This window comes from Cnephaeus nilssonii (assembly GCF_951640355.1).
Source record: "Cnephaeus nilssonii genome assembly, chromosome: 4".
NCBI lineage: Eukaryota > Metazoa > Chordata > Mammalia > Chiroptera > Vespertilionidae > Cnephaeus > Cnephaeus nilssonii.
The window spans coordinates 79,418,663-79,442,642 of record NC_137075.1 but is presented as its reverse complement, the minus strand read 5'-3'; the positions used below and the strand labels follow the sequence as shown (position 1 = coordinate 79,442,642).

The following is a 23,980-nucleotide window of genomic DNA, read 5'->3' as shown; positions in this document are numbered from 1 at the left end:
TTAATGTCTATTTAATTAACTAAGTTAGAGGTGTTCTTGCCTCTAAAAAGCAATACAAAAATCCTTCTGTGGATGCCAAATAGAACAGAATTTAGTTCTGCTGGATTCGACCTGCCTTTTTATGATTCAGTAACATTGCCTTGCTGAATTCCTATGCCTGGACTATGAAATAGTTCCCACTCCTTCTAAGCTGGACTCTCAGGTGTAAAGATGTGCCCAGGTATGATTTACGAGAACTGTGTGAGCATCATCATTAGGAAGATACTGTGTGCTGCTATGCCTAGTGTCTTGTGAAATGTGTATTCTTACTGCCTTGGGTTGCTATTTAAAAATATACAGGGAATACGTTTTAAAACAACATATTACTCATGTCTGTAATTTTAAACTGATTGTCCAGTTTTTTTTTTAAAGGCAAGTGAAAGATAACCCATAACTATTTTTAAATGCAAGAGAAGAAAAACGAAGCATCTTGACAGCTAAACGTAAACAGATTACCTAATTCTGTTTATGTCACTTGTTTAGAGCGATTTCATCTCAGTATTCAATACACAAAATTGTCACTTAACCAAACTCTATAAAAACAGGTATAGCTGAAATCAAGGCAAAGGAAAATATAATATTAAGTGACATTTCTTCTTTCTATTCATTCAACGCCATAAATAACAACACTGGTACAAACGTTATTATTACCTTCTCCTCTAGGTCCTCCAAAGCTTTTCTGCATTCTTCCACCTGCGTGTCAATCTCTGCGGGAACTATGGTGTACATTTCAGAATACTTGATTCGGAGTTTTTCCATAATATTCTCTAAGGTTAGCTTCCCTTTCTCAAAGGTGCTTCGGAGCTCCTAAAAACATCACGAGAAAGTTTTCAATACTCACAGGACTGGGGAAGCGTTTACCTCTAAAAATAAAAAGCAGCTTTGCAGCGCATCCTTACGACTTCAATGAGCACATTTTGCATGACAAAACCTCACTATTGATACAAGCTGATTACGCCTGGGAGATACTCCTTCTGGTCAGATGATGCTTTCTAATTTGTAAGCATTAAACTGGATATCTCTTCACAGTGTCAAACCATTGTCCCGAGGAGACATTACAACATCTCCTGCTTCTCAAGTACCTCTAGGAGTTAACTGGATCGCAGTGGCAGCCTTGATCTTAAAAAGCTGCAAGTAGCAAAAAGTTTCCAAGAAGTTTCTCTCTCTCTCTCTTTTTTTTTTTTTTGGTTGTTTTGTTATTAGCTTGTTGCCATTTCTGCTTCTTCCTACATTATCATCACAATGACTCAAGGCCACTAAAAGCCCTTGGGCTTGAAGCAGAAGTGTCTGCTTTCATGTAATGAGACAGGAAAGCTGGAGCTCCACTTCTTTCAAAGAGGAGGGTTCCAGTTCCACGCGAAGAATGTGGGTTTCAGGAGATAAAAGAAACCTGAACAAACGGTCCATTGGTTGTGGCCTAGAAACAAAATCTGATCTACGTTCTCCTGCACTAATTATAAAGGAGACGCTCATTTGTTTGGGAAAGTTTCCCAAAGATCAAGTGGAAAAATACTCTCTGACTCCGCTGCGGCTTTTTTGGGGTTTGCTTTGTTTTGAGAGGAGCTGTTTAGCAGCATTATTTGTGCTAATGGACTGCATCGCCGCACGGAAGAATGAGTCCGATTTTGAATGACTCCACGATGCGTCACTGTTTTCCTTTTCTCAACCCTCAGCGGAGAACACGTCTAGAGAGGGAAGGCGAAAGGACAATGCCAGGCAGGCAAAGGCGGGGTTTGAGGTACAGCGCCCCCCTGTTTTATCTGGGCCTCGTGGCACAGGTCTTCATTCAGAGCTGCCCGGGGATGGCTGCCCCGCGCAGACTACATCGGTGAGAGAAAGTCTCCCTTTACAACACCGATAACCAACTCCGATTAACAACAGTGTGCGACTGTTGAGTAAACTCCCGAATGTCATTTTTGCCTGTTATCACTGGACCGGAATAAGAGGTCACCCTGAAAAAATAAAAAAAAATGCGTTCCTAAATGACTCCGAGGTGTGTGCATAGCTCCTGGGATACTGTGTTGCCATATGTACATTTGGTTTTCATCCCTGGTTTCTGGCAAGGCTTCTAAAACTCTTGAAATTTCCTAAATGTGGTGAGAGGAGCATCTTTTGTTATTTATGTTTCAACCCAAACCTGAGTTTATGCAAATGAGATGACTCCTCTGGTGCCCCTAGATACTGGTAGCTACGTGATGGGGGCTGCTTGCCAGAGGAACCAACACTCATAACCCCGCAGAAACTTCATTTCTTTAATCTGACCGCTTCTCCTTCTTCCCTTCCGGTTCAAACTGGCCTTGCCCAGCCTAGGAGCACCCTGGCTCACCCAGGCCCCTCTCCTTTGCGCCTTAATCGTTAAGCCCTCGGGACACTGAGGTTCTAGTGGGCATCAAAGTATCTTAGGGACAAAGGCCTGGGTCTGTTGACCCCAGAGACAGAGTTTCAGTCAAACTGGAGACAGCAGCTAGGCCTCAGGTGGGTTTCAGCTCTAGACCCAGAAAAGCGGAACGACGCCCCCAACCATCCCCTTGCAAAAGCAGACAGAGCAACGCCATGGCTGACGTCAGGACCAGGTGCAACGATCAACTACTCCCTACCCTAGTGCTGACCTATCAACAAGACCAGGACCTAAACAGGACCCCAGCTCCCTTAACCACCATGATTAATGATCTTCCCTATACAACCCATCCCTGGAAGCCTTCAGGGAGCCAGGCTCAGCGCAATGCTCACCTGTGACCCCGGGTTTGGCTTCATTTCCTTAACTAATGAACCTTTACTTTCTTTGCTACAAGCTCCTACTGGCATTTGGTTGGGCTTTGGTGCAGGCAGGAGAATGAACCCATGTCGTTGGTAACAGTTGGAATGAAATGTCTGCTTCACTTCCCATCCACTGGGAAAGGAGAGGGGCCAGGGGTTGAGTTAATCACCAACGATCCATGATTTAACCAATCATGCCTACATAATGGACCCTCCATACAAACCCCTAAACGACTATTGGGCTTGATGAACACATCGAGGTGCTGGGACAGCGGCACACCCAGTGAGGGCATGGAGGCTCCACACCCCTTCCCCCATACTTTGCCCTCTGCATCTCTTCCCTTTGGCTGTTCCTGAGTTGCATCTTTCACAATAAATCGGTAATAGTAAGTAAAGTGTTTCCCTGACTTCTTTGTTTTTTTAATATATTTTTATTGATTTCAGAGAGGAAAGGAGAGGGATAGAGAGATAGAAACATCAATGATGAGAGAATCATTGATCAACTGCCTCCTGGCACGCCCCCTACTGGGGATCAAGCCCGCAACCTGGGCATGTGCCCTTGACCTGAAACGAACCCGGGACCTTAAAGTCTGCAGGTCAACACTCTATCCACTGAGCCAAACTGGCTAGGGCAATGTTTCCCTGACTTCTGTGAGACATTCTAACAAATTATTGAACCTGAGGAGGTGATATATAGCCTGCCAGTCAGACGTACCAGAGGCCTGGGACTTGCCGTTCAGTGTGTGAAGTGGGGGCAGTCTTGTGGGACTGAGCCCTTAACCTGTGCTAACTCCTGGTAGTGAGCGTTAGAACTGAACTGAATATGAGGACACCCAGTTGGTGTACAGGGAGTTACAGAATAGGTTGGGGTGGAGGGGGCCGGGGAACCACACATTTACTGTCCGAAGCGTTGTAAACAAAAACAGTTCCACCCTATCAGAGGTAAGATATTACATCCTACAAATGAGAGTTGTCTAACATGCTACTCAGGAATGGTCGGAGGTCCTTGTTCACCAACACACTTAAAAAATGGTTGAAAAAGGGCTGCTTGGTCCAAACTGGCCTACTTCCCAACCTGGTCTTAACCCTCTGCTCTCCAAGCACACTGATCTTCTGTGGCTCTGCCCACACCGTGCCACAGGGCCTTTGCATGTGCTTTCCTCTCTCCTGGACTCTCCCTCCACTCTAGTCACTGAGTTACCTCTGTCCCAAGGACTCTGGATTCAAGACTGCAAACCTGTATCCACCACATTTACAAGTTCATTTCTGACTTACCTCAAACTGCTCTGCCCTTTCTGGGTGGTCTTGTAATCCCATATTTTGCAGAGAAGATGTGGTCTGTTGAAATAAATTCTTCAACGTAATTAATTCTTTTGTGAAGGAATGTCTCTCCTGGATTTCATTCTGCACCAATTCCTTATTCTTTTGAGCTTTCTGAAAAAGCCTAAAATATAGCATCAAAATAAAATTGTACCTCTAGCCTGTTCATCTGTGAAATAGTTTTATTTCAACAATTAACACGATATCTGCATAGCTCACAAAATATTTTTGAGAGAAAAGTGCTAGTTTCCATGATTTATATACTACTAGAGGCCCGATGCACGAAGATTCAGCAAGAATGGGCCTTCCTTCCCCTGGCTGCCGGCACCGCCTTTCCGCTCCGGCCCGGAGCCGCCTTTCTGCCTTCCCACGCTGCCCAGAGGCCCGGAGCGGCTGGGGTGGTGTGGAAAGCCTGCGTCCCGCCCTGCCCCCAGCCACCCGGCGCCTGCGTATGCAAATTAACCAGCCATCTTTGTTGGGTTAATTTGTGTACTCACTCCTGATTGGCTGGTGGGCATCGCGAAGGTATGGTCAATTAGCATGTTACTCTTTTATTAGGTAGATATATACAAACATATATCAAATTCTATCAATCAATCAAAACCCTCTCCAAAACTTTAATCTCAAAATACCCTCTTTTCAACTTGATATAACACTTGCCATCGCTAGCCTGTTTTTCTCCATGTAATCTTTCGGTTCACCCGAACATGACTTAGAGGTGAGAATGGAGACATGGGTAGGTTCTGGGGGACAGACAACCCCACTAGCCTTTATCTCAGCTGCCCCACTTGCTGTGAATGTAACCAGAATTGCAGCAGAGGCGTTTAGGTGGGTAAAATCTTTCCTGAGAGCTATTTGGCAGGTGTCTCCAGCTGTAAATGTACTGTATCCTCTCACTCACTGAATCTGCTTCTCAGCATCTTTCTTAATGAATTCATTACAGATGCAGACAGAGATTGTGGCATAAAAATATTCACTGCAGTGGTTTTATAAAAGTAAAATAAATTGCATATAATTTAAAGTTTCTATATTAGTGGGCTTGTTAAATAAATTATGGCATATCCACATGATGAAAGATTTTAGAGGTATGTTTTAGACAGCATTTATGGCATAGACAAATAAACATGGTATGCTGATAAATGATTCTGCAGAATATAAAACAGTATAGTAATATGCTTGCAAGTTGTTTGAAAGCATAATCATAGTTTTAAAAAATGACAAGAAAGAAGTGATTGGCAGTGGTTGTTGCTGAGTGGTAAAATTAAAGGTGAGGTTTATATTAATCTTTATAATGCCCCACATTCTCTAATCTTTCTATAATAAATATATGTACTACTAACTTAGAAAAACAGCAAACAGAAAAACAAAACAAAGTGTATTTGACCTCAGTAATACCAAGATGAAGAACACGTGCTTATTTTATCGTTGTAATCTTTTCTATCCCTTCCTATACTTATCTGTGTTGACTCAATTCTGTCATTATCCTATAATCTATCTATATGTATAAAAGCCTAAGCGACTGTTAGACCAGTCGCTATGACGTGCACTGACCACCAGGGGCAGATGCTCAATGCACAGGCATGTAAACATGGAACAGACTGATGAATCTCAAAGGGAAGGGGGTAGAGGGGAGGGTGGGAAGAGATTAACCAAAGATCTTATATGCATACTAGTGGCCCGGTGCACGAAATTTGTGCACAGGGGGTGGGGAGTCCCTCAGCCCGGCCTGCACCCTCTCCAATCTGGGACCCCTGGCTCCTAACCGCTCACCTGCCTGCCTGCCTGCCTGCTCGCCCCTAACCACTCTGCCTGCCAGCCTGCTCACCACCTACTGCCCCTCCCGCCGGCCTGCTAGCCCCAAATTGGACCCCCCCCCGCTGGCCTGATCACCCCCAACTGCCCCCTCCCTACTGGCCTGATCGCCCCCAACTGCCCCCCGCCCCGTCAGCCTGCTCACCCCCCACTTCTTCTCCCAGCCTGATCACCACCAATTGCCCTCCCTTCCTGGCCTGATCGCCCCTAACCGCCTCTGCCTTGGCCCCGCCACCATAGCTTTGTCCGGAAGGTCTCCGGTCTAATTAGCATATTACCCCTTTATTAGTAGACTAGATGCCTGTGGGGGTATCGGGCTGACACCAGCAGTCTGACATCCCCCAAGGGATCCGGGATTGTGAGCAGGCACAGGTTAGGCTGAGGGACCCCACCGGGCCTCTTGTAGTTTGTATTTTTGAACGTCAGTATTTTCTAAATTTTAAACCTGAGCTGTCAAACATGTCTCCGTAACAGTGGTTCATAAGCTCACTTATTGCATCGCTCCTGCATGGCCGTAATCTCCCGGACAGCGGGGGCAGGCTCCGGGGCGCCAGAGCTCCGGGAGGCAGGGGCGCGCTGGGCGCTCCGGCAGCGCTGGAGGAGCAGCAGCAGCAGCAGCTGCTGCTTCTCTGCCGTCTCCTCGTATTGGTGCAGACACTCCCGCAGCTCCGAGAGTTCCGCCGTGGAGGCTGCCTCTTTCGTTTTGGAAATTTCAGGGAGTTCTTCTTGAAGATTATCTAAAATAATTGCCTCTCGTTCAACCTAATTCAACAAACAGAAAGAGAGGGCTAAAATTAGTAAAATATAGTCTTACCACTGCAGGACTGGAAACAAACAAACATAAACGGCTGTGCGCTGGTTCTCAGAGGGCTCCTAAGGCCGTATCCTACCTCAAAGTAACATTTGTCTGTTTACAGGGGAATATTACACCTGCACCACCAGAATCCCACAGTGCCCAGCTACTGATCCTGAAGATGTGCGATTAAAGTGAAGTGCTGCTGTTAAGAGCTGAAGGAAACGCTGTTGAGTATTCTCATAAATAATTTCTCCTTCAGGTTTCAGTTGCATAAAGCCATGGTTTCTCCTTAGACGCCCATCAGGTGGTTAGAATGAGCTCCACCAAACTGCACTCACTAAGTCTGAGGCTGGGCAACAACTGGGTACTTTCTCTATGGTTCTCTCTTCTTTCACACCCGATCCCTCTATGCTCAGAAAAGTATAGTGTGGCTCAGTGTCTGAGCATCAACCTATGAACCAGGAGGTCACGGTTCGATTCCTGGTCAGGACATATGCCCAGGTTACAGGCTCGATCCCCAGTGTGGGGTGTGCAGGAGGCAGCCAATCAATGATTCTCTCTCATCATTGATGTTTCTATCTCTCTCCCTCTCTTTTCCTCTCTGAAATCAATAAAACATATATATTTTTAAAAAGTAAGTCCACTATGTCCTCATTACCCTGACACCTACCCCACAGGAAAAGCAGCCCAAAATGCTGACCTAATCATGTATTTTCCGACAGCGATGTGCGGAACCCAGAAAGGCATGACCTCATCCATCACATACATGGAAATTGAAGTTCTATCAGCCCTGAACTCAGAATGAAGATACCGACAATCAGATCTGCTTCTGCATCTCTCCTCAAACCCCCTGGCTCTGCTCTTTCATCATGTCTGCCCTAGCGTCGCGGACTCTCCTCAATGCTCCAGCCCAGTCAGGCATCTTGCAATCTTGACATTACTGAGCATCGTACTGGTCAACTACATGTATGATAGTGTGCTAACTCAAATGATGAACGAGGACCTGGGTGCTCTGGGGTAGACAGTAAAACCTATGGAGGAAAATTTAGGAATTCTAGCATTAAGTTCCCAGGGGCCCAATGGTCTGGGGCATGCATGGCAGAACCTCAAGGTAAGGATCAAGTTGTTCAGAGCACCATGCTGGGAGAGTCTGTAGGATTCTGGAGGCAGTATATGCTGCACTTGGCTTTGCTCAGATGCCTCCATCAGATGGCTGCCAATGTCGAGGGGGCTCTGGAGAAAAGAAGGCACTGCTCCAGGGCTGGACCGTGCAATAGGCTGCCCTACCACTTGAGCCATATAGCCCAGTTGAGTCCCAATCGCTAGAATGCATGGGTGCAGGTGTAGACTGGCCCCTCGCTGAGACCCCGTTATGGTACGTGTGCTTCCCGTCCCCTCAAATCTAAATCCAGTTGTACAGGAGTCCTGGCTCTCGTGCAGGCAGCTGTCATTCCCGCCGGGGATTGAGATAAAGGTCCCACGGGGTTGTTTTGCAGCCCCCCCGGACAAAGGACCGGCATGCAAAGAAAGGAGCTGCTCTCCTGACAGAGGTAACTGTACAACTAGGGTTTCCAACATGCATCCGGGTTGGAAGAACTGTGTCTGTGAACCAGGACTTAACGGAGCATCTCTGGGTGCTTCTGTGCCCGGTGAGAACAATACATGGGCACCTGCAGCACCCAGGACCCAATAAGAGTAAGAAGCAAGCCGAGGCTCTGACCTTCCCTGTTTCCGTTCTCCTAGTCCCTGCTGTCTGCCGTGCGTTGGTTAGTGATTAAGGCGGGGAACACAAGGGGGAGGAATAACTTTTATTAGGATGATAATTTTACTCAAAAGCCAGGCAATTCTCCAGCCTATGAATGGATAAACAAACGGCCATACATGTGCCCAGTAGAATATTACCCAGGAATAAAAAAAGAAATGAACTACTGATACAAGCGGTAACAAGAATGAATCTCACATGCATCACGCTTAGTGAAAAGAAGCCCGACTCGAAAGACCACAAATTATCTGAGTCCATTTCTATGACATTCCGGAAATGCAAAAACAGATTAAAGGCTGCCACGGGCTGGAGGTGGTGGAAGGAGATGCCTACGAAGGGGCACACAGGAACTTTCTGGGGTGATAAAAACATTCTAAATCTGGATTTTGTTGGTGCTCCTATAACTGTATGTACTTGCCAAAATTCAACAACCTTTATACCAAAAAGGGTGAATACAGCCCAAATCAGGGAAATAGTTGCCACAAAGATTATGCATCCACTCTTCCACATACAAGAGGCTCTGCAGCCCCTGAATGATTTTCCTTAGACACAAAATTCTAACAAAATTGATTATAAAATGTTTAGGCTCAGAGTCAATTATAAAGTAGAGTCTAGAAAGGGAGAAGAAACCATAAGTAAACACAGTGACGGAGACTGAACATCCTGTAACCAGCAGAAATAGAAACTGGTACAGAAAGGCCTTCTGGACTTTAGGTACAAGGGCAAGAAGCCAGCTTTATTCCTCCCATTAGCTTTGAAGATATGACTTTACTCTAGCACGCTGTGTTCAGCCAAGCATAAAATAATGATTCTGAATAACCAGAAGTGAGTAATTAAATCAAGCAAATGAAAACAGAGGTAAGAAGTTCATAAAAATTTAAATTGATTTTTAATTTGTAAATGTAAACAGAGCTTGTTTTAAAAAAATCTACTTATGCAAAACCTTTCTTCCCTAAAGATACTGAATTACTGTATAACTACTAACATTTTAAAAACAGAAATTCATTTCATCACACAGAGATTTACAACCATGCTAACAGGATCTTGCATGTATAGGCCTTTAGATGACCTAGTTTTTATTGAATGGATAAAAGCTATTTTAAAATCTTGCATCAATTCAGTATGGGTAAATATCATTTAAGTTGATACTTTAGCCATTCAACTCCAGAGTGTAAGTTTGAATCCACTGCTACCACTCACTTATGATTTTAGGCAAGTTACTCAATCTCACTGTCTTACTTTCCTCATCTATGGAATGAAGATTATAAAAATATCTACCTTTTAGAATTCTTGTGAGGACAAATGATAATACATGTAAAGAGCACAGAACTATGTATGACACATGTTCAATAAACACCCATTAAGTGTTAGTCGTTACTGTTATTACATGAGGACATATTTCGTTTTTGCTACTCTTTGAAAAACACATTTTGTTAGCAGATATTGTAAAATGCTTTATGAATAATTACAAAGTGCTAAGTGAATGTGGTCTGAACTAATAAAGTATAATTGCAAATAGGTGTATAGGAGTAGAGAGACAATGTAATAAAATAAAAAGCCTTAGACTGGGGTTTAAATAAGAGCTGTCACTCAGGAAATACTAAGCCCACTACGTGCAAAGCCTTGGTTGGATACTAAAGTCACAACGGTGAGCAAAACAGATGTGGTCCCAGCCCATAGGAGCTTATAGCTCAATCACTGGAAGGTCTTGTGCCAACTTAAATCTCTCAGTGCCTCAGTTTCTCTAGCAATAAAATGGGAATCGGGCCTGAGTGCAATGCAAGGATTCAGTGACATCATGTGTGAACTGCCTTCTCAGCATTGCACACAGCCTACTGTAGTAATTCAATAAACAGTGTCATTATGAATGGGAAAGAACGAGGCTAGCTTTTCTGCTAGAAGCATACTTTATAATGTATTTACTCATCAAACGCCACCAGCACCACCAAAATGATATTTTCAAGAATATCAAGTTTTAAGCAAGAAAATATGATAGTACTAAACATTTAAATCCCAAAGCATGTATTCTACTTCTAATGAAGTACTGATCATTATATTTCTCTCTTAAGTAAATTCAGCAGGAATTTTGACATGAATAAGAGAGAAGAACTTTCATTTAATGTTCTGATTTGTACCTCATTTATACCTGGTCCTTTGGAAAAATTAAAGAATTAAAGAGTACCCTAAGATAATGTTATACTATTTTAGATTTTCTTTCTAAATATATGTAATGTGTAAGTCCTGAACCATAGTTAAATTAACATGTGTGACTGACAGAGATTAAGGAAGTTTCTTTGAGATGGTTTTCAGAAAGAATATCAGACATTTTTAGGCCCATACTTTACAACAATAGTTCATTTCCTTAGTCAACAATTGTAGTTAATTTCCAAAGTAGTTGGTTATTATGAATAATACCTAACTCTAACCTTTAGTGCCAGGTTGAGACAGTTATTTTTAAGAGGGCTTAATTCATCTTCACAATAAAGATCTTAAAGCTCGAATGAACAAGTAGTCACTTATTTCTAAGAACCGTCTGATACCAACTATATTCCACTATTATAAAAAAATTTTGAATCATTTCTTGGAGATTATTTAAGTATAAATGTAACATTTATCACATTTATAACATTTATAACATGTTTTTATCACATATGTGTTATACATATGTGATAAAAACAAGTGACAGAGTTTGAGGACCTGTTGTATATAAAAACAAAATGAAAATAATAAAACAATTTAAAGATGCTTGTAAGGAAAACTGTATGGTTTGAATATTGAAAATGAAGCATTGCCCTGACCAGCGAAGCTCAGTGGTTAGAACCTCGGCCACAAACCAAAGGGTCTCGGGTTCCATTCCTGGTCAAGGGCATGTACCTTGGTTGCAGGTCGGGGCACATGTGGAGGCAACCAATTGATGTGTCTCTCTCACAAATCAATGAAAAAAAATGTCTCAGGTAAGGATTAACAAAAAGAGAAAATGAAGCACTCACTTCTTCATTGATAAATTTCCACTCCTGCTTCAGTTCTTCACACCACATCTCCCATTCTTTAGCAACTTCCAGCAAACTCAGCCATTTCTCCCACAGAGCCCACACGATTCTGAGCAAACCTATGCCGTCATTATCTGTGAATGTGGGTCTCAGGTGTCTGAGCACCTGTCGTAGTTTCATAAACTCTTCTTTAATTGATATGAGATTTGACACCAAGGCCTTAGGAAAGAAAAGGGGTAAGAAGAATATAATGTCTATTGATCTTTCTGAACGTCACGAACTTTTTAAAATCTTGAATAGGAAATGATTTTACATCATCCACGAATATTTTGTGATCAATTTTTTAGTCCTTTTGAAAGCCAATTTGAGACAGATGAGAATTACCTATGTATTATTATATTGCGCATGAATTTGAAACTATGGGGACAAACAATGACCCATAAGCCAATTTTTCCAAGTAAGATATGCTTTTAACCTTTTGCACTCGGATGTCGAGATTAAAATTACTCTTTAAATGTATAAATAATTTGAAATATAAAAAAATCCAAATAAATAAGTTTGTATGAAAAAAACCTCCAGTTTTTTATTCTACTACCGCGCTTTGTAAAACCTGGGGTATTTAAAAAATTAAATCCCGAGTAGAATAAAGGAATTGAGAAAAAAGCAAGCGAGTGCAAAGGGTTAAAGGTTAAAAATCCTAAAAGTTCCCTCTGTTATTATACTGTCAGTCTCATATTTTACTAGGAAGTTAATTTGCACAATACACTGCATCAACCACCAAGGCTTCAGTTCGGTTTTTTGTTTTGTTTTGGGATGGATAGTAAGCACAGACTATTCAGAATGTTCTCAACCAAATCCTAATAACATAATACCATAGACTCTAACAGATGACAGTAAGCAAAAACTAAAACTGCTGAGGATAGCATATAAGAAGTAACCGGAAGTTAGCACTTATGACAACTGCATTAAATTCTATGTCATCCATCCAGCAAGGTCCTACAAAATAATACGAAGGGTGAAGCTTTAGAAAAAGTGAGCAATAAGGACAGTATGCCACTCAGGAGAGGACTGTCCTGTGAACCCAACTACAGATTAAGTCTCAGAACCGTTGCTTCATTTTCCCCCTTGGCTTTTGGTTGGAAGAATTTTCTTGAGTTTGGTACAAGTCAGGCTGAAGCTTGCTGTGGGGTGTAACAGAGCCTCCACCAGCTTTCTGCCACTCTTTGGCGCCCAGTCTTCCTGGAGATTTGCAAACCCTGTTACCTTGCTCTGTTCCAAGCGCTCTAAAGCTTCTTTGTAGGACACTGGCAGCGGGGCCATGGACTGCGCAAGAACTGCTTCCATCCGGCTGAGGTCAGTGCCAACCTTCTCTTTAAGGTTCCCGTAGCGTTTGTAATTCTCAAGACACCTAGTGGGTTAGGGGGCAAAGTGATATTACATTTTATCTAGTGCCATATATTCTGAACATCCCAAGGTAAATTTGAACACGTAATAAAAAAACAGAATGTAATTCTCTTTTTTGTTATTCAGGGGATTTCAACAGATTTTCATCGACTACCTTCTCCTCACAGGGAGCTGCATAAGACTTTTAAAACTGGAAACTTTAACAGGCAGGTAAAGCTGATCTCAAAACACCTAAGTTGGAAAAATGTTCATATCTTTTGATCATTAATTTTACTTTTGCAATTTATTTTAAGGAATTAATCCCAATACAGTATAGTATTAAGAAATTTATCCTGAACTTACTTTTGCATAGTAAAATATTTTTACTTATTAGACTATTAACTAAAATGGCAAAATTGAAACACACTCTATGTGTAACAAAAGATAAAGCTGAGTAAATTACAACAATCTATTTTATAAAATATTATATAGAAATTCTAATTACTTTTATAGAGCTTTTGTTAACAATAAGAAAAAGAGCTCATGTTATAAAGTAAAAGGCAGCATACTTTTTATACAGCATAATGCTGTGATATATTAAAAAACATTGCGAATAAAATTGTGTATACAAAATAGATACAGCCTACATTCCCTACAGAAGACAATTAAAAATTCAAGTATCAAGTATTTTTTAAATTCTTAAAACACAATAATAAACTGGCAAGGAATTAAGAAATATTTAGAGGCTCCGCACCAAGTAAAAGCTTAGAGAAATAAGCTAAGCTGTAGGGCTGTTTTCACTTGGAGGGTATTTGCTGCAGTTTAGTTTTATTGACCTCCTCCTGGAATGCTGGGGACAGAGGATAAAGCCTGTAAAGACATTTGTAACACATACAACCACAAAAGCCCAACTCCAAACTATACAATAAATCCCTACAAATCAATAAGAAAAAGATGGACAACCTTATAAAAATTGAGTAAAATCTTGAATAAGTATTTCTCAGAAGAGGAAACATAAGTAACCAAGAAATATTTTTTTTTAAAAAAAGAGGCTCAAATTCATTAGCAATAATAGAGATGCAAACTAAAACCACAATAAAATATCACTTCTTACCCATCAGAATGGCAAAATTTAAATCCCACAACCTCAAAAGTGTTGGCAAGGAAATAGGACAATTGTAACACAGATATGCTATTCGATAAACTAAAAAAAAATGAATTAAATCATATGGAATGAAAATGTAAGGTGTGCGACCCGGCAACCACAACCCACAGGGAGATCTTGCATTTAAAAATGTTCCTGGTAGAACTTTTGTGAATGCAAACACTAGAAACAACCCAAATGCTTATCACAGCTGGGTGACCGAATTTTACTACAGACAAGAACATGAATAAACTCCAGGATCATAATGATGATTTTGAAGTCACAGAAGAATACACATGCATGAAAATGGAACACAAACACATAGTAAAAACATTTTAAAGGGCAAAGAAATGATAAACTATTTAGGATAAAGATTACTTGTGTTACTTCTGAGAGGAGAGGGAAGGAGCACGCAAGAGAATTAAAAAGTCATGATGATTACCTTTGAACCTCTGGGTTCAGAGGCTGTTTGCTTTATCATTATTCTTTATACCATATGCACTTTTATAAACATTCCATTGCATGTACTCAATATTAAATATAAAATACAGTAAAATATTTGGTTTTCTTTAGATAGTATTTTTTTAACTTTTCCATATTTTCCAAATTATTTCTGCGTACATTTTTTATTAATTGTAAAGAAATCTATACTTATGTTCTTAAAAGCATTGCAAAGAAGTACCCACCTTTCTATTTCCGCTTCCTTTACTTTGACTGCCTCCCTCAGGGCTGAGTTCTTAGAAACCAGTTCCTGCAAAGTGCACTGAAGTTGTACTTGGCCGTCAGGGCTGGAGATGGCCCCCAATTTCTCACTGAGGCTCTGGATGTCTGTTATTGTGGATTCCAATTCCTCCTGTTTCCCCCGAGGCAACTCCAGTGATTCTTCTGGATGATCCAGGTCTACTCTATGGGTTGCAACAATGGCTTCAAGGGCAGCAACGACCCCCATTGCCCTGGAAACTGCCTCATTGTAGCGGGTCATGTTTTCGTGAGCATCATTCAAGACATTCTGGTGAAAAGGAGATTAAATGCTATGACAAAACTGTCAAGATATCTGGGACTTTTGTCATTCTTGACTTTTTGTGGTGCATTCATAATATATACCCTTAGGTCTTATAAGAGTTAGCATCTCATACTTTTAGTTGGACAAGTATTTAAAAATCCTATATAATAAAAGGCTAATATGCAAAGTGGCTGAACGGTGGAACAACTGGCCACTATGATGAACGCTGACCACCAGGGGGCAGATGCTCAACACAGGAGCTGTCCCCTGGTGGTCAGTGGGCTCTCACAGGGGCAGTGCCGCTCAGCCAGAAGCCCGCCTCTGCGGCAGTCAGACATCCCCCGAGAGCTCTTGGACTGCGAGAGGGTGCAGGCTGGGCTGAGGGACGCCCCCACCTCCCCCCAGTGCACAAATTTTGTGCATCGGGCCTCTAGTGTTTACATAAAAAAAAGTGTTTCCAGATTTGCTAAGGAAACCGAATCTAAATTCAAAAATAAACCTCATGAATCATGTCTAATAGTATATGTTCCTGCTCTTATATTAGACATGAATTAAACAATGGAATATATTAATGTATAGAACCTTAATCAATACTTGTGAAAAAAAAATGAAAAGAAAGTAAACAAAGAACTCCAGACCTCTTGTGTTTTTAAATTAATAGTTATGCCACCAACTTTAGTTTTGAGAATCTCACTTAGTGTCTTCTCATGGAAATAACAAATAGTTGAAATAAATAACTTTAAAGGTCCCTTCCAGTCCAGCACTAATCTTATGATTTGGGGGATTCATGTACCTTGTTTCTGGAAAATGTATTAAATCAAGTGGAGAAGGATACAGAGAACAGACTTGTGGTTGTCAGAGGCGTTCGGGTTGAAATGAGTGAAGCAGGGGTCAAAAGCTATAAACTTCCAGTTAAAAAATAAGTCGTGGGATGTAATGTATAGCATAGTCACTCTAGTTACCAATACTGTGCTGCATATTTGAAATTGCTAAGAGAGTAGATCTTATAAATTCTCATCACAAGAAAAAAATGTAACTGTGGTGATAGCTGTTAACTAGACTTACTGTTAACAATATGTACAAATACAGAATATGCTGTACACACAAAACTAATACATGTCAATTATACCTCAATAAAAACATTAAGTAGGAAAGTACTCTCAATTTGCTCTACATTTGTTAAGTACCAATTTAAAGGACATATTTGGGTTCATAATATGACTTTTCATTTCTAAAGAACTTATACTTATCAAAGTAGTGCCAATATATTACCTAATAACTATGTGAATTAAAAAAAGGAGTTAAGTTCCATATTCTATAAATGTAATGTGATCATTCTGAAAACACAGTAAAAGGTATTATATTAAGCACAGTGTGTTCCAATGATGCCTAAGCCATCTACGCTATTAATGCAGGAAAGGAGTGGGTATGCTGGAGTCACTCTGCAACAGAGGTCAGCAAACTTTTCGTGCAAAGGGTCGGACTAAATATATGAGGCTTTGCCAACCATCTACACTAATAAAAGAGTAAGATGCAAATTGACCATACCTTCGTTGACGCCCACCAGCCAATCGGGAGTAAGTATGCAAATTAACCCAACAAAGATGGTGGGTTAATTTGCATACGCAGGTGCCAAGCAGCCAGGGGCATTCTGCACCACCCCAGCGACTCCTGGCCTCTGGGCAGCATGGGAAGGCAGAAAGGCGGAAAGGCGGCTCCGGGCCGGAGCGGAAAGGCAGTTCCGGCCAGAGCGAAGGTGGTGCTGGCAGCCAGAAGAAGGAAGGCCCATTCTTGCACGAATCTTTGTGCATCGGGCCTCTAGTCCTATATAATAAAGAGCTAATATGCAAATGGTCATCACACCCTCACGTCGTCACGCCCTCATGCCATCACGCTGTACTGCTCAGTCACTCAACACTGGGGAGAAAGGAATGGGGACCAGCCAGGCACAAATGAGTAATGGGGACCAGCCAGGCACAAATGAGCTCAAGAGAGGAATGGGGACCAGCCAGGCTGCAGCCCAGGAGAGAGACAAGTCGCCCACCCCGTGGTCCCGGGCCCGGGCGCCAGCGGCTGTGCCTGCACCTGTGGCCCAGGAGAAGGACAAGCCACCTGCCCCACAATCCCAGGCACCTGCGGCTTCGGCCTGGGCGAAGCCACCTGCCCACGGTCCCCTGCAGCTGTGGCCAGCCTGGGTGAAGCCGGCCTGGGTCCTGGGTGCCTGCGGCCAGCCAGAGGGGGGAATCCTGGGTCCCAGGTGCAGGGCGAGGCACAGGCGGTTAGGGACGATCAGGCCAGCAGGGGAGCAGTTAAGGACGATCAGGCCGGTAGGGGTGGTTAGGAGTGATCAGGCAGGCAGGCAGAGGGGTTGGGGGTGATCAGGCAGGCAGGCAGGCGAGCAGTTAGGAGCCAGTGGTCCTGGATTGCAAGAGGCAGTTGGACATCCCCTGAGGGGTCCCAGATTGGAGAGGGTGCAGGCCAGGCTGAGGGACCCCCCCCCCTCCATGCACAAATTTCATGCACTGGGCCTCTAGTCTATAATAAAAGTATAATATGCTAATTAGACCAGACGACCTTCCGGACGAAGCTGGGGCTGTGAGGGAAGCCCGGGTCCTGGGTGCCAGAGGGAAGCTGGTGCGGCAGCCGGGGGAAGGAAGGCCTACTCTTGCACGAATTTCGTGCATTGGGCCTCTAGTCTGGACTATAACAGCTACTCAGTCCTTTGGTTGTAGCACAGAAGCAGCCACAGACCATCCATAAAGGAATGGGGCAGGGCTATGTTCCAATGAAACTTGATTTACAAAATCAGACATTGTGGGCAGATCTGGCACGTGAGCCTTAACTTGATGACTCGCGCTCTAAACCCAGACGCATCTTAAGTTGATTCCTGGTTCTGTTCTAAGGCCCTGAGAAAAGTCTTGATGTTTCTGAAGTTCAGTTTCCTGATTTTAAAATGGGGTCAATAATAGGGCCCACTTCACAGAGTTGCTGTGTTCAGTACATTGCAAGTTCTAAGTAAATGTTATTATTATTTGTGTTTTTTTCCTCCACACCATATTTCTCCCACCCTGCCCTATTAGTTCCAGAACACAAATAAAATAAAAAAACTGTTCTGAGCAACAGAGGTTGTTAGGGATGTAGAAATAAAGGTGTCAAACTTGACTTTTCCAAATGATAAGGCATTGATTGTATTTAGATGCAGGAGGAGTCAGGATTACAAACTGGCTCTTAGCAAATGGCTATTCTCCGGTGGAGGATTTGCCTGTAAAATTTCTAACTTCTTGAGAAGTGCAGATATCAACTAGAGCAAAACATCAAATCATAAAATATAGATGCATTAACCACCTAATTTTAAAGAGACTTACTGTGCGCATATCAATGCTTGCATTAAGCTGAACGTGCAGCTCTTCAATGTCACGTAATTTCGTCTCCACATCACTAGCTTCAGAAGAGGTTTTCTCTCTTTGCTTCTCAATAACAGTTACACCTTTAATGCCACACATTTCTGCCTGAACTCGTTCTTGAAACGCTTCGCAATCATCCATTTCCTTTTGAATATGTTCCATTTTCAAATTTATAAGTAAAGGCTGCTGTAACTGAGATTTTATCTGGTTCAAAACATGGAGGGAATTTTCTAGTTTCTCCTGAAAACTCTTTTCATCCATTTCTTTTGGTTGGGATTCTAGTACTATATTTTGGAGAACTTTACGCAACTCATCATTTTCTTCTGCATACAGCTTTGTTTGTAGTAGCTCTTTCTCTTTGAAGGAGTCATCAAAGGCCTTATTTTCACTTAATTTCTTTACGATCTCATGATACAAGCACATGGCTCTCTCGATTCTCTGACTCAAGATCTGAGCACCGAGCAGACGGCTTTCTGGAGAAGTAGGAGGGGTTGTTAGTACTGCTTCGGCCCTTTTCTTAATTTGCAAATCCATCGCCCTCAATTTACTTAGCGATGCTTGATATTTGCCATATTCTGCCATAAATGTGTCCAACTGCTTAATTTTTCCTTCGAGTTCTCTCTCTTTTTCAAATACTTGGGATCGTAACATGTCAAGCTGGGAGCAATCCCAGTGGAGTCCCAGGGAGTCAAACGCTTCTTTGAGTCTCAGTGCTTGTCGGATGCTGGACTGAACTCCCCGGAGGCGCCCTTGGAGGCCACGGAGCTCCCCCTCCACACCCCCATTCACTTCTTGACTCAGGAGCAGCTCGTTGTGCTGTATGTTATCAAGCTCCTTCTGAAGCGCAGACGTCTGCTCATGGAATTCTCTGGAAAATTGTATCTTGTGTTCTAACTCATTGCATTTATGCTGAATGAATCTCTGTGTTCTGCTGGCTCTGGTCTCCAGACTTCTCAACTGATCGTCCAGAAATAGTCTTTCAAACACACTTAGGTCCTTACAGAGGCGCTCGAGCTCCTGAAGATGCGCCGAGAGTCCACCCGCGATTTCTTGCAATTCCTCCTGAGTCGCCGTCAGCGCCACTCGCTGATGCTGCAGTTCTGCTTCGGTGGAGGTTGTTCCCACTTGGGGAATTATCCGTGTCTCATTTCCTTGGAGTGAGAGCTGAACTTTCCCTATTTCTGCAACAAATGTGCTTCGTTCTTCCAATTTAAGTTCCAACAGCTGCGACCTTTGAGTGGATTTCAAAACGAGCATTTGGCACTGACCTTGTAAGTCCCGGAGGAGGTGATGCAGCTCCTCGCGCTCGCAGGCGGGCAGGTCGGGGATGCTCTCCTGCGCGTCTTCCGCCAGCGCCTCCAGCGCCCGCTGCTGACCCAGAATGCCGTCGTGCCTCACTTTGCATTTTCGGATCTGGGAAAGGATGCCGTCTGGTAGGAGGGAAATGGTGGCATCGAGCTCACCCAACTGGTTCTTCACCCATAAGGTGGTCTCTTTCACCTTGTTCCTTATCTCACTCTTCTTGATCTCACGGTCCGCCTCTATGTTTAATGGCTCCGATGCTTCCAGTTGCTTCTGCAAATTATTTATCGCATCTTCCAAAATCTTCTTTTCTTTTTCTCCCCAAATCCTCTTCATCTGAAGTTCCGCTCTCGCCTTTAAAACAGAAAACCTATGCTTGACAGCCTGGAGGTCAGTAGCCAAGGCAACCGCGCCGGTGTCCCTTTCCTGTCCCTCGGGGGAGCCCAGCCTCAACCGGAGACGCTGGTGCTGCTGCTGCAGAGAGATGCCCAGCTCTTGGACCTCACTCATGAGAAACGTCAGCTCCTCCTGCTCCATCACGTGCTGAGAATACTTCCTGTGGACCAGCTGTTCTACTTGTTTCCACCCCTGTTCAAGCTGCCTGACCTGGCTTTCCAACAACTTCTTATCCATGTCACTCAGAGAGTTTGATATATTTTCCCATTCAATTTTCAATTTGCTTAAGGAATCTTTCTCTTTTTCTATTGATGCCAGCAATTTTTGAATTTTGGCCACATAGGTTGCACTGTCCAATGATCCCCTAGAAAAAAGAAGAAAAATGGAGCTTTTTAACATTTCTTTCTCTCTTTTTTTTTTAATATATCTTTATTGATCTCAGAGAGGAAGGGAGAGGAAGAGAGAGATAGAAACATCAATGATGAGAGAGAATCACTGATCGGCTGCATCCCGCACGACCCCCACTGGGGATCGAGCCCGCAACCCTGGGCATGTGCCCCTGACTGGAATAGAACCCGGGAACCTCTGGTCCACAGGCCAATGCTCTATCCACTGAGCCAAACCAGCCAGGGCTTGTTAATATTTCTTATAAATCAACCTGAGGTTAGATGTCATCTAAAGAAATTAGTTCTGTTTTGAACTCACAGAAGAAAAGATTAGGTTGTCTATAAGAGCATTCTGTCTTTAAAGTAAAATCAGAATCTTGGCTTTCAATTAGTTTGTGAGGGCTCATTTACAAAATGAGCATCATAAAAATGTAGAACCACAGGAAAAGAGTAAAGAGTGAAGGGAACAATGTATGTAAAAGTACTCTGTAAAGTCCTTGCACAAAGTACTTTTTAATAATGAAAAAATTGTTTACACATTAAGACTATATCTAGTACCATTTACCATCATTTTCAAAGCCAAAAGGAATGCATTTGTTTTCAAAGAAACCAATACAATACATATATATTAAATATGTTCCAAACAATTTACACCAATTATGCTGATACTAAATAATTATACACATTAATGTTTTCACCCCCATAGATTAGAATAAATTCTTGACCAAAAGAATACTGAGCTGACCAGCATGGCTCAGCAGTTGAGCATCAACCTATGAACCAGGAGGTCACGGTTCAATTCCTAGTCAGGGCACATGCCTTGCTGGCTCGATCACTAGTGTGGGGTGTGCAGGAGGCAGCCAATTAATGATTCTCTCTCATCATTGATGTTTCTATCTCTCTCTCCATCTACCTTCCTCTCTAAAATCAATTAAATTTTTTTAAAATACTGAATTCCACAGAACTTTAACATATTTTGCAGGTATTTTCAGTGTGAATTAGATGTTAAACAAATTAACTTATAAAGTTAATATAATTTAATTATAAAATTAACATAATTAATATGCTTTTGTTTTGCATGAAACCAACAACGTTTTCTTCAATGGCTTCCATATGGAATGAATTTCCACACGTAGTATTAAAATCATATTATTTATAGTATAAATTCTTAAAACCTTGGGCCTGCCCTGACTGGCGTGGGTCAGTGGTTGGAGCATCAGCCCATGTACCAAAGGTCGTGGGTTCAAGTCTCAGTCAAGGACACGTACCTTGGCTGCAGGTTCAATCCCGCATCCCAACTGTGGCACGTAAGGGAGGCAACCGATCGATGTGTCCCTCTCACATCAATGGTTGTCTCTCTTCCCCCTCTCCCTTCTCCCCACTCCTTTCCACTCTCTCTAAAAAAGCAATGGAAAAAATATATCCTGTGAGGATATATTAACAAAAAAATTAAAAACAAACAAACAAAAAAAAACCACCTGGGGGCCTGTTCAGGGTAATAGAACCTGTGTTTGAATAAAATGAACTCAAGTCTTAAATTCTTACACTTACACTTTTAGACTTTCCTTCTCTGTCAACAAGACTTTCAGCGAGGATTCGAGAGCAGCAAGGTGTTCCTGAAAATCTTTAAGAAGACAACATTGGCGTTCTCTGTTTTTCTTCAAAGCAGTAAGTGCCTGGAGCAGACTGTCCCAGGGCTGCGCTGAATTCCTTGGACTGCGGAGAACCAAGGCACTGGTTTCTGTGGTGCTGGGATAGTCCGTTTGTCCCAGGGGTTCAATGGCTGCTTTCTTTGCTTCCAATTGGGCATATAATTCCTAAACAACAGGTCAAGGAAATCAGTAAGTATACACTCGCTTGTTCGCTCACTCACTCATTCATTTTCTTTCCCATCCTCTTTCCTTCCAATAACGCACTCTATCCCAAGATGTTTTAAAGGTTTCACTTGGACACAGAGAAAGTTAAGTCTTGATGTTTAAAAGGGCTTTTTCTCTTCAATTACGCTAAAATCTAGACTCAAACTCACCATGGGTCTGGCATTTAATAGCATTAGATCACCCATTGTGTTAAAAGGTTCTGCAATGTTGAAAGGAAGATTTATTTTTATTATTTACATACATTATCCCTTCTCTTGTCTTAGATACATGTTTTCTATTATAGAAACTTGGTTAAAATTGTAGGGGTCGTTTTTAAAAACATGGCTATGTATTGCCCTATTATATTATTTTATATAGCTATTAGCACATAAATACATAAACAAAACTTTGTAAACAGAGCTGTAAAAACAAAGAAGCAGTACCCCATAATGTTGATAATTAGAAAAATAAAAGGAATTTGTCAAAATCTGAAGAATACATAAGAATAAGAAAAGGAATGATAACAAGTCAGAATCTCTGCATTTTGGTACTGAATAAGTAAGTTTTTAGGAACTTTGTGAAACAGAAAGAACACTAATGTTCATTAAACTCTTCCACTTTTTAAATGGGAAGATTTATAAAACTTACTGATTAGTACATAATTATAGAGTTACCAAATTGATCATCAGGCAAAGGTTAAATAAGACTTTTCACTCCGTGCAAGCAAGTTTTTGGTAATTACAATACATTGTATTGCACTGGATAAATAATGCAATCATGTTGTCAGTGTTTTTCTTGTTTCCGTACCTCTATCTCTTTTAATTGTTCATTTCTTAACATGACATCTAATTCTAAAGGTTGATTTTGCAGCTCATTGACTTTCTGCTCATCTTCAGTGTTTTTCATGCTTTCTTGAACATCGAGAGAAAGTTGTTTTGACAAAAGCATCTCCACAGCTGAATTCTGAAAACATAAAAAGATTAATTGCTGAGCAGTCTACCTTCCAAATAAATAACTTTTCTTTTTCTTGATGAAAGCATGGCAATTTCTTCCGTTAACTCAAAGACTTTTTATTCTTTTTTGTTTTAACTCAAAGACTTTTTTAAAAAGTATATTTGAGCACTATCCAAGATAATTTTTCCACGCAATATTTAATGCTGATATCAGTATCCCGAGAAAAATTAAACTTTTTTGACAAAACAGTATGGGATTTAGCAGTGCTCAATTGTATACAGAGGTATAATCTATATAGTCAAAGAAAGAAAACAGATATAGAAAAAGGAAAAAAGTTCCAAAGTTTATACTTAGTATTCAAAAGGATGCGGAGGGCGGGGCAAATAATAGGCATTCAATGTTACCTATTGATAGTTTAAAGTAATAACTGGATAAACAGAGGAAACACCAAGACTTCATGATATTAAGAATGAATTAATTATGCCTTATATCAACCAGAAGTAAGAATTTCACAGCCCGAGTAAGGCAGAACAGGATATATATATATATATATATATATATATATATATATACATATACACACACACACACACACACACATATATATATATATATACACACACACACACACACACACATACATACACACACATATATATACACATATATATGTGTG

At 41.7% G+C, this 23,980-nt stretch overlaps 1 protein-coding gene across 4 annotated transcripts in view; it reads right to left on the bottom strand.

Moving 5' to 3' along the window:
• The window catches only part of SYNE2 (spectrin repeat containing nuclear envelope protein 2), a 306,555-nt gene that overhangs the window by 126,930 nt on the left and 155,645 nt on the right, over positions 1 to 23,980 (bottom strand). For all 4 annotated transcript variants that reach the window (XM_079769558.1, XM_079769560.1, XM_079769561.1 and 1 more), the window contains 9 exons: positions 23,158 to 23,313; positions 22,046 to 22,311; positions 18,372 to 20,472; positions 14,690 to 15,012; positions 12,740 to 12,884; positions 11,477 to 11,695; positions 6,419 to 6,690; positions 4,072 to 4,240; positions 691 to 846 (listed from right to left, as the gene is read on the bottom strand). In XM_079769558.1, the coding sequence (XP_079625684.1) occupies positions 691 to 846; positions 4,072 to 4,240; positions 6,419 to 6,690; positions 11,477 to 11,695; positions 12,740 to 12,884; positions 14,690 to 15,012; positions 18,372 to 20,472; positions 22,046 to 22,311; positions 23,158 to 23,313 (3,807 nt within the window). The remainder of the gene's footprint in view (positions 1 to 690; positions 847 to 4,071; positions 4,241 to 6,418; positions 6,691 to 11,476; positions 11,696 to 12,739; positions 12,885 to 14,689; positions 15,013 to 18,371; positions 20,473 to 22,045; positions 22,312 to 23,157; positions 23,314 to 23,980) is intronic.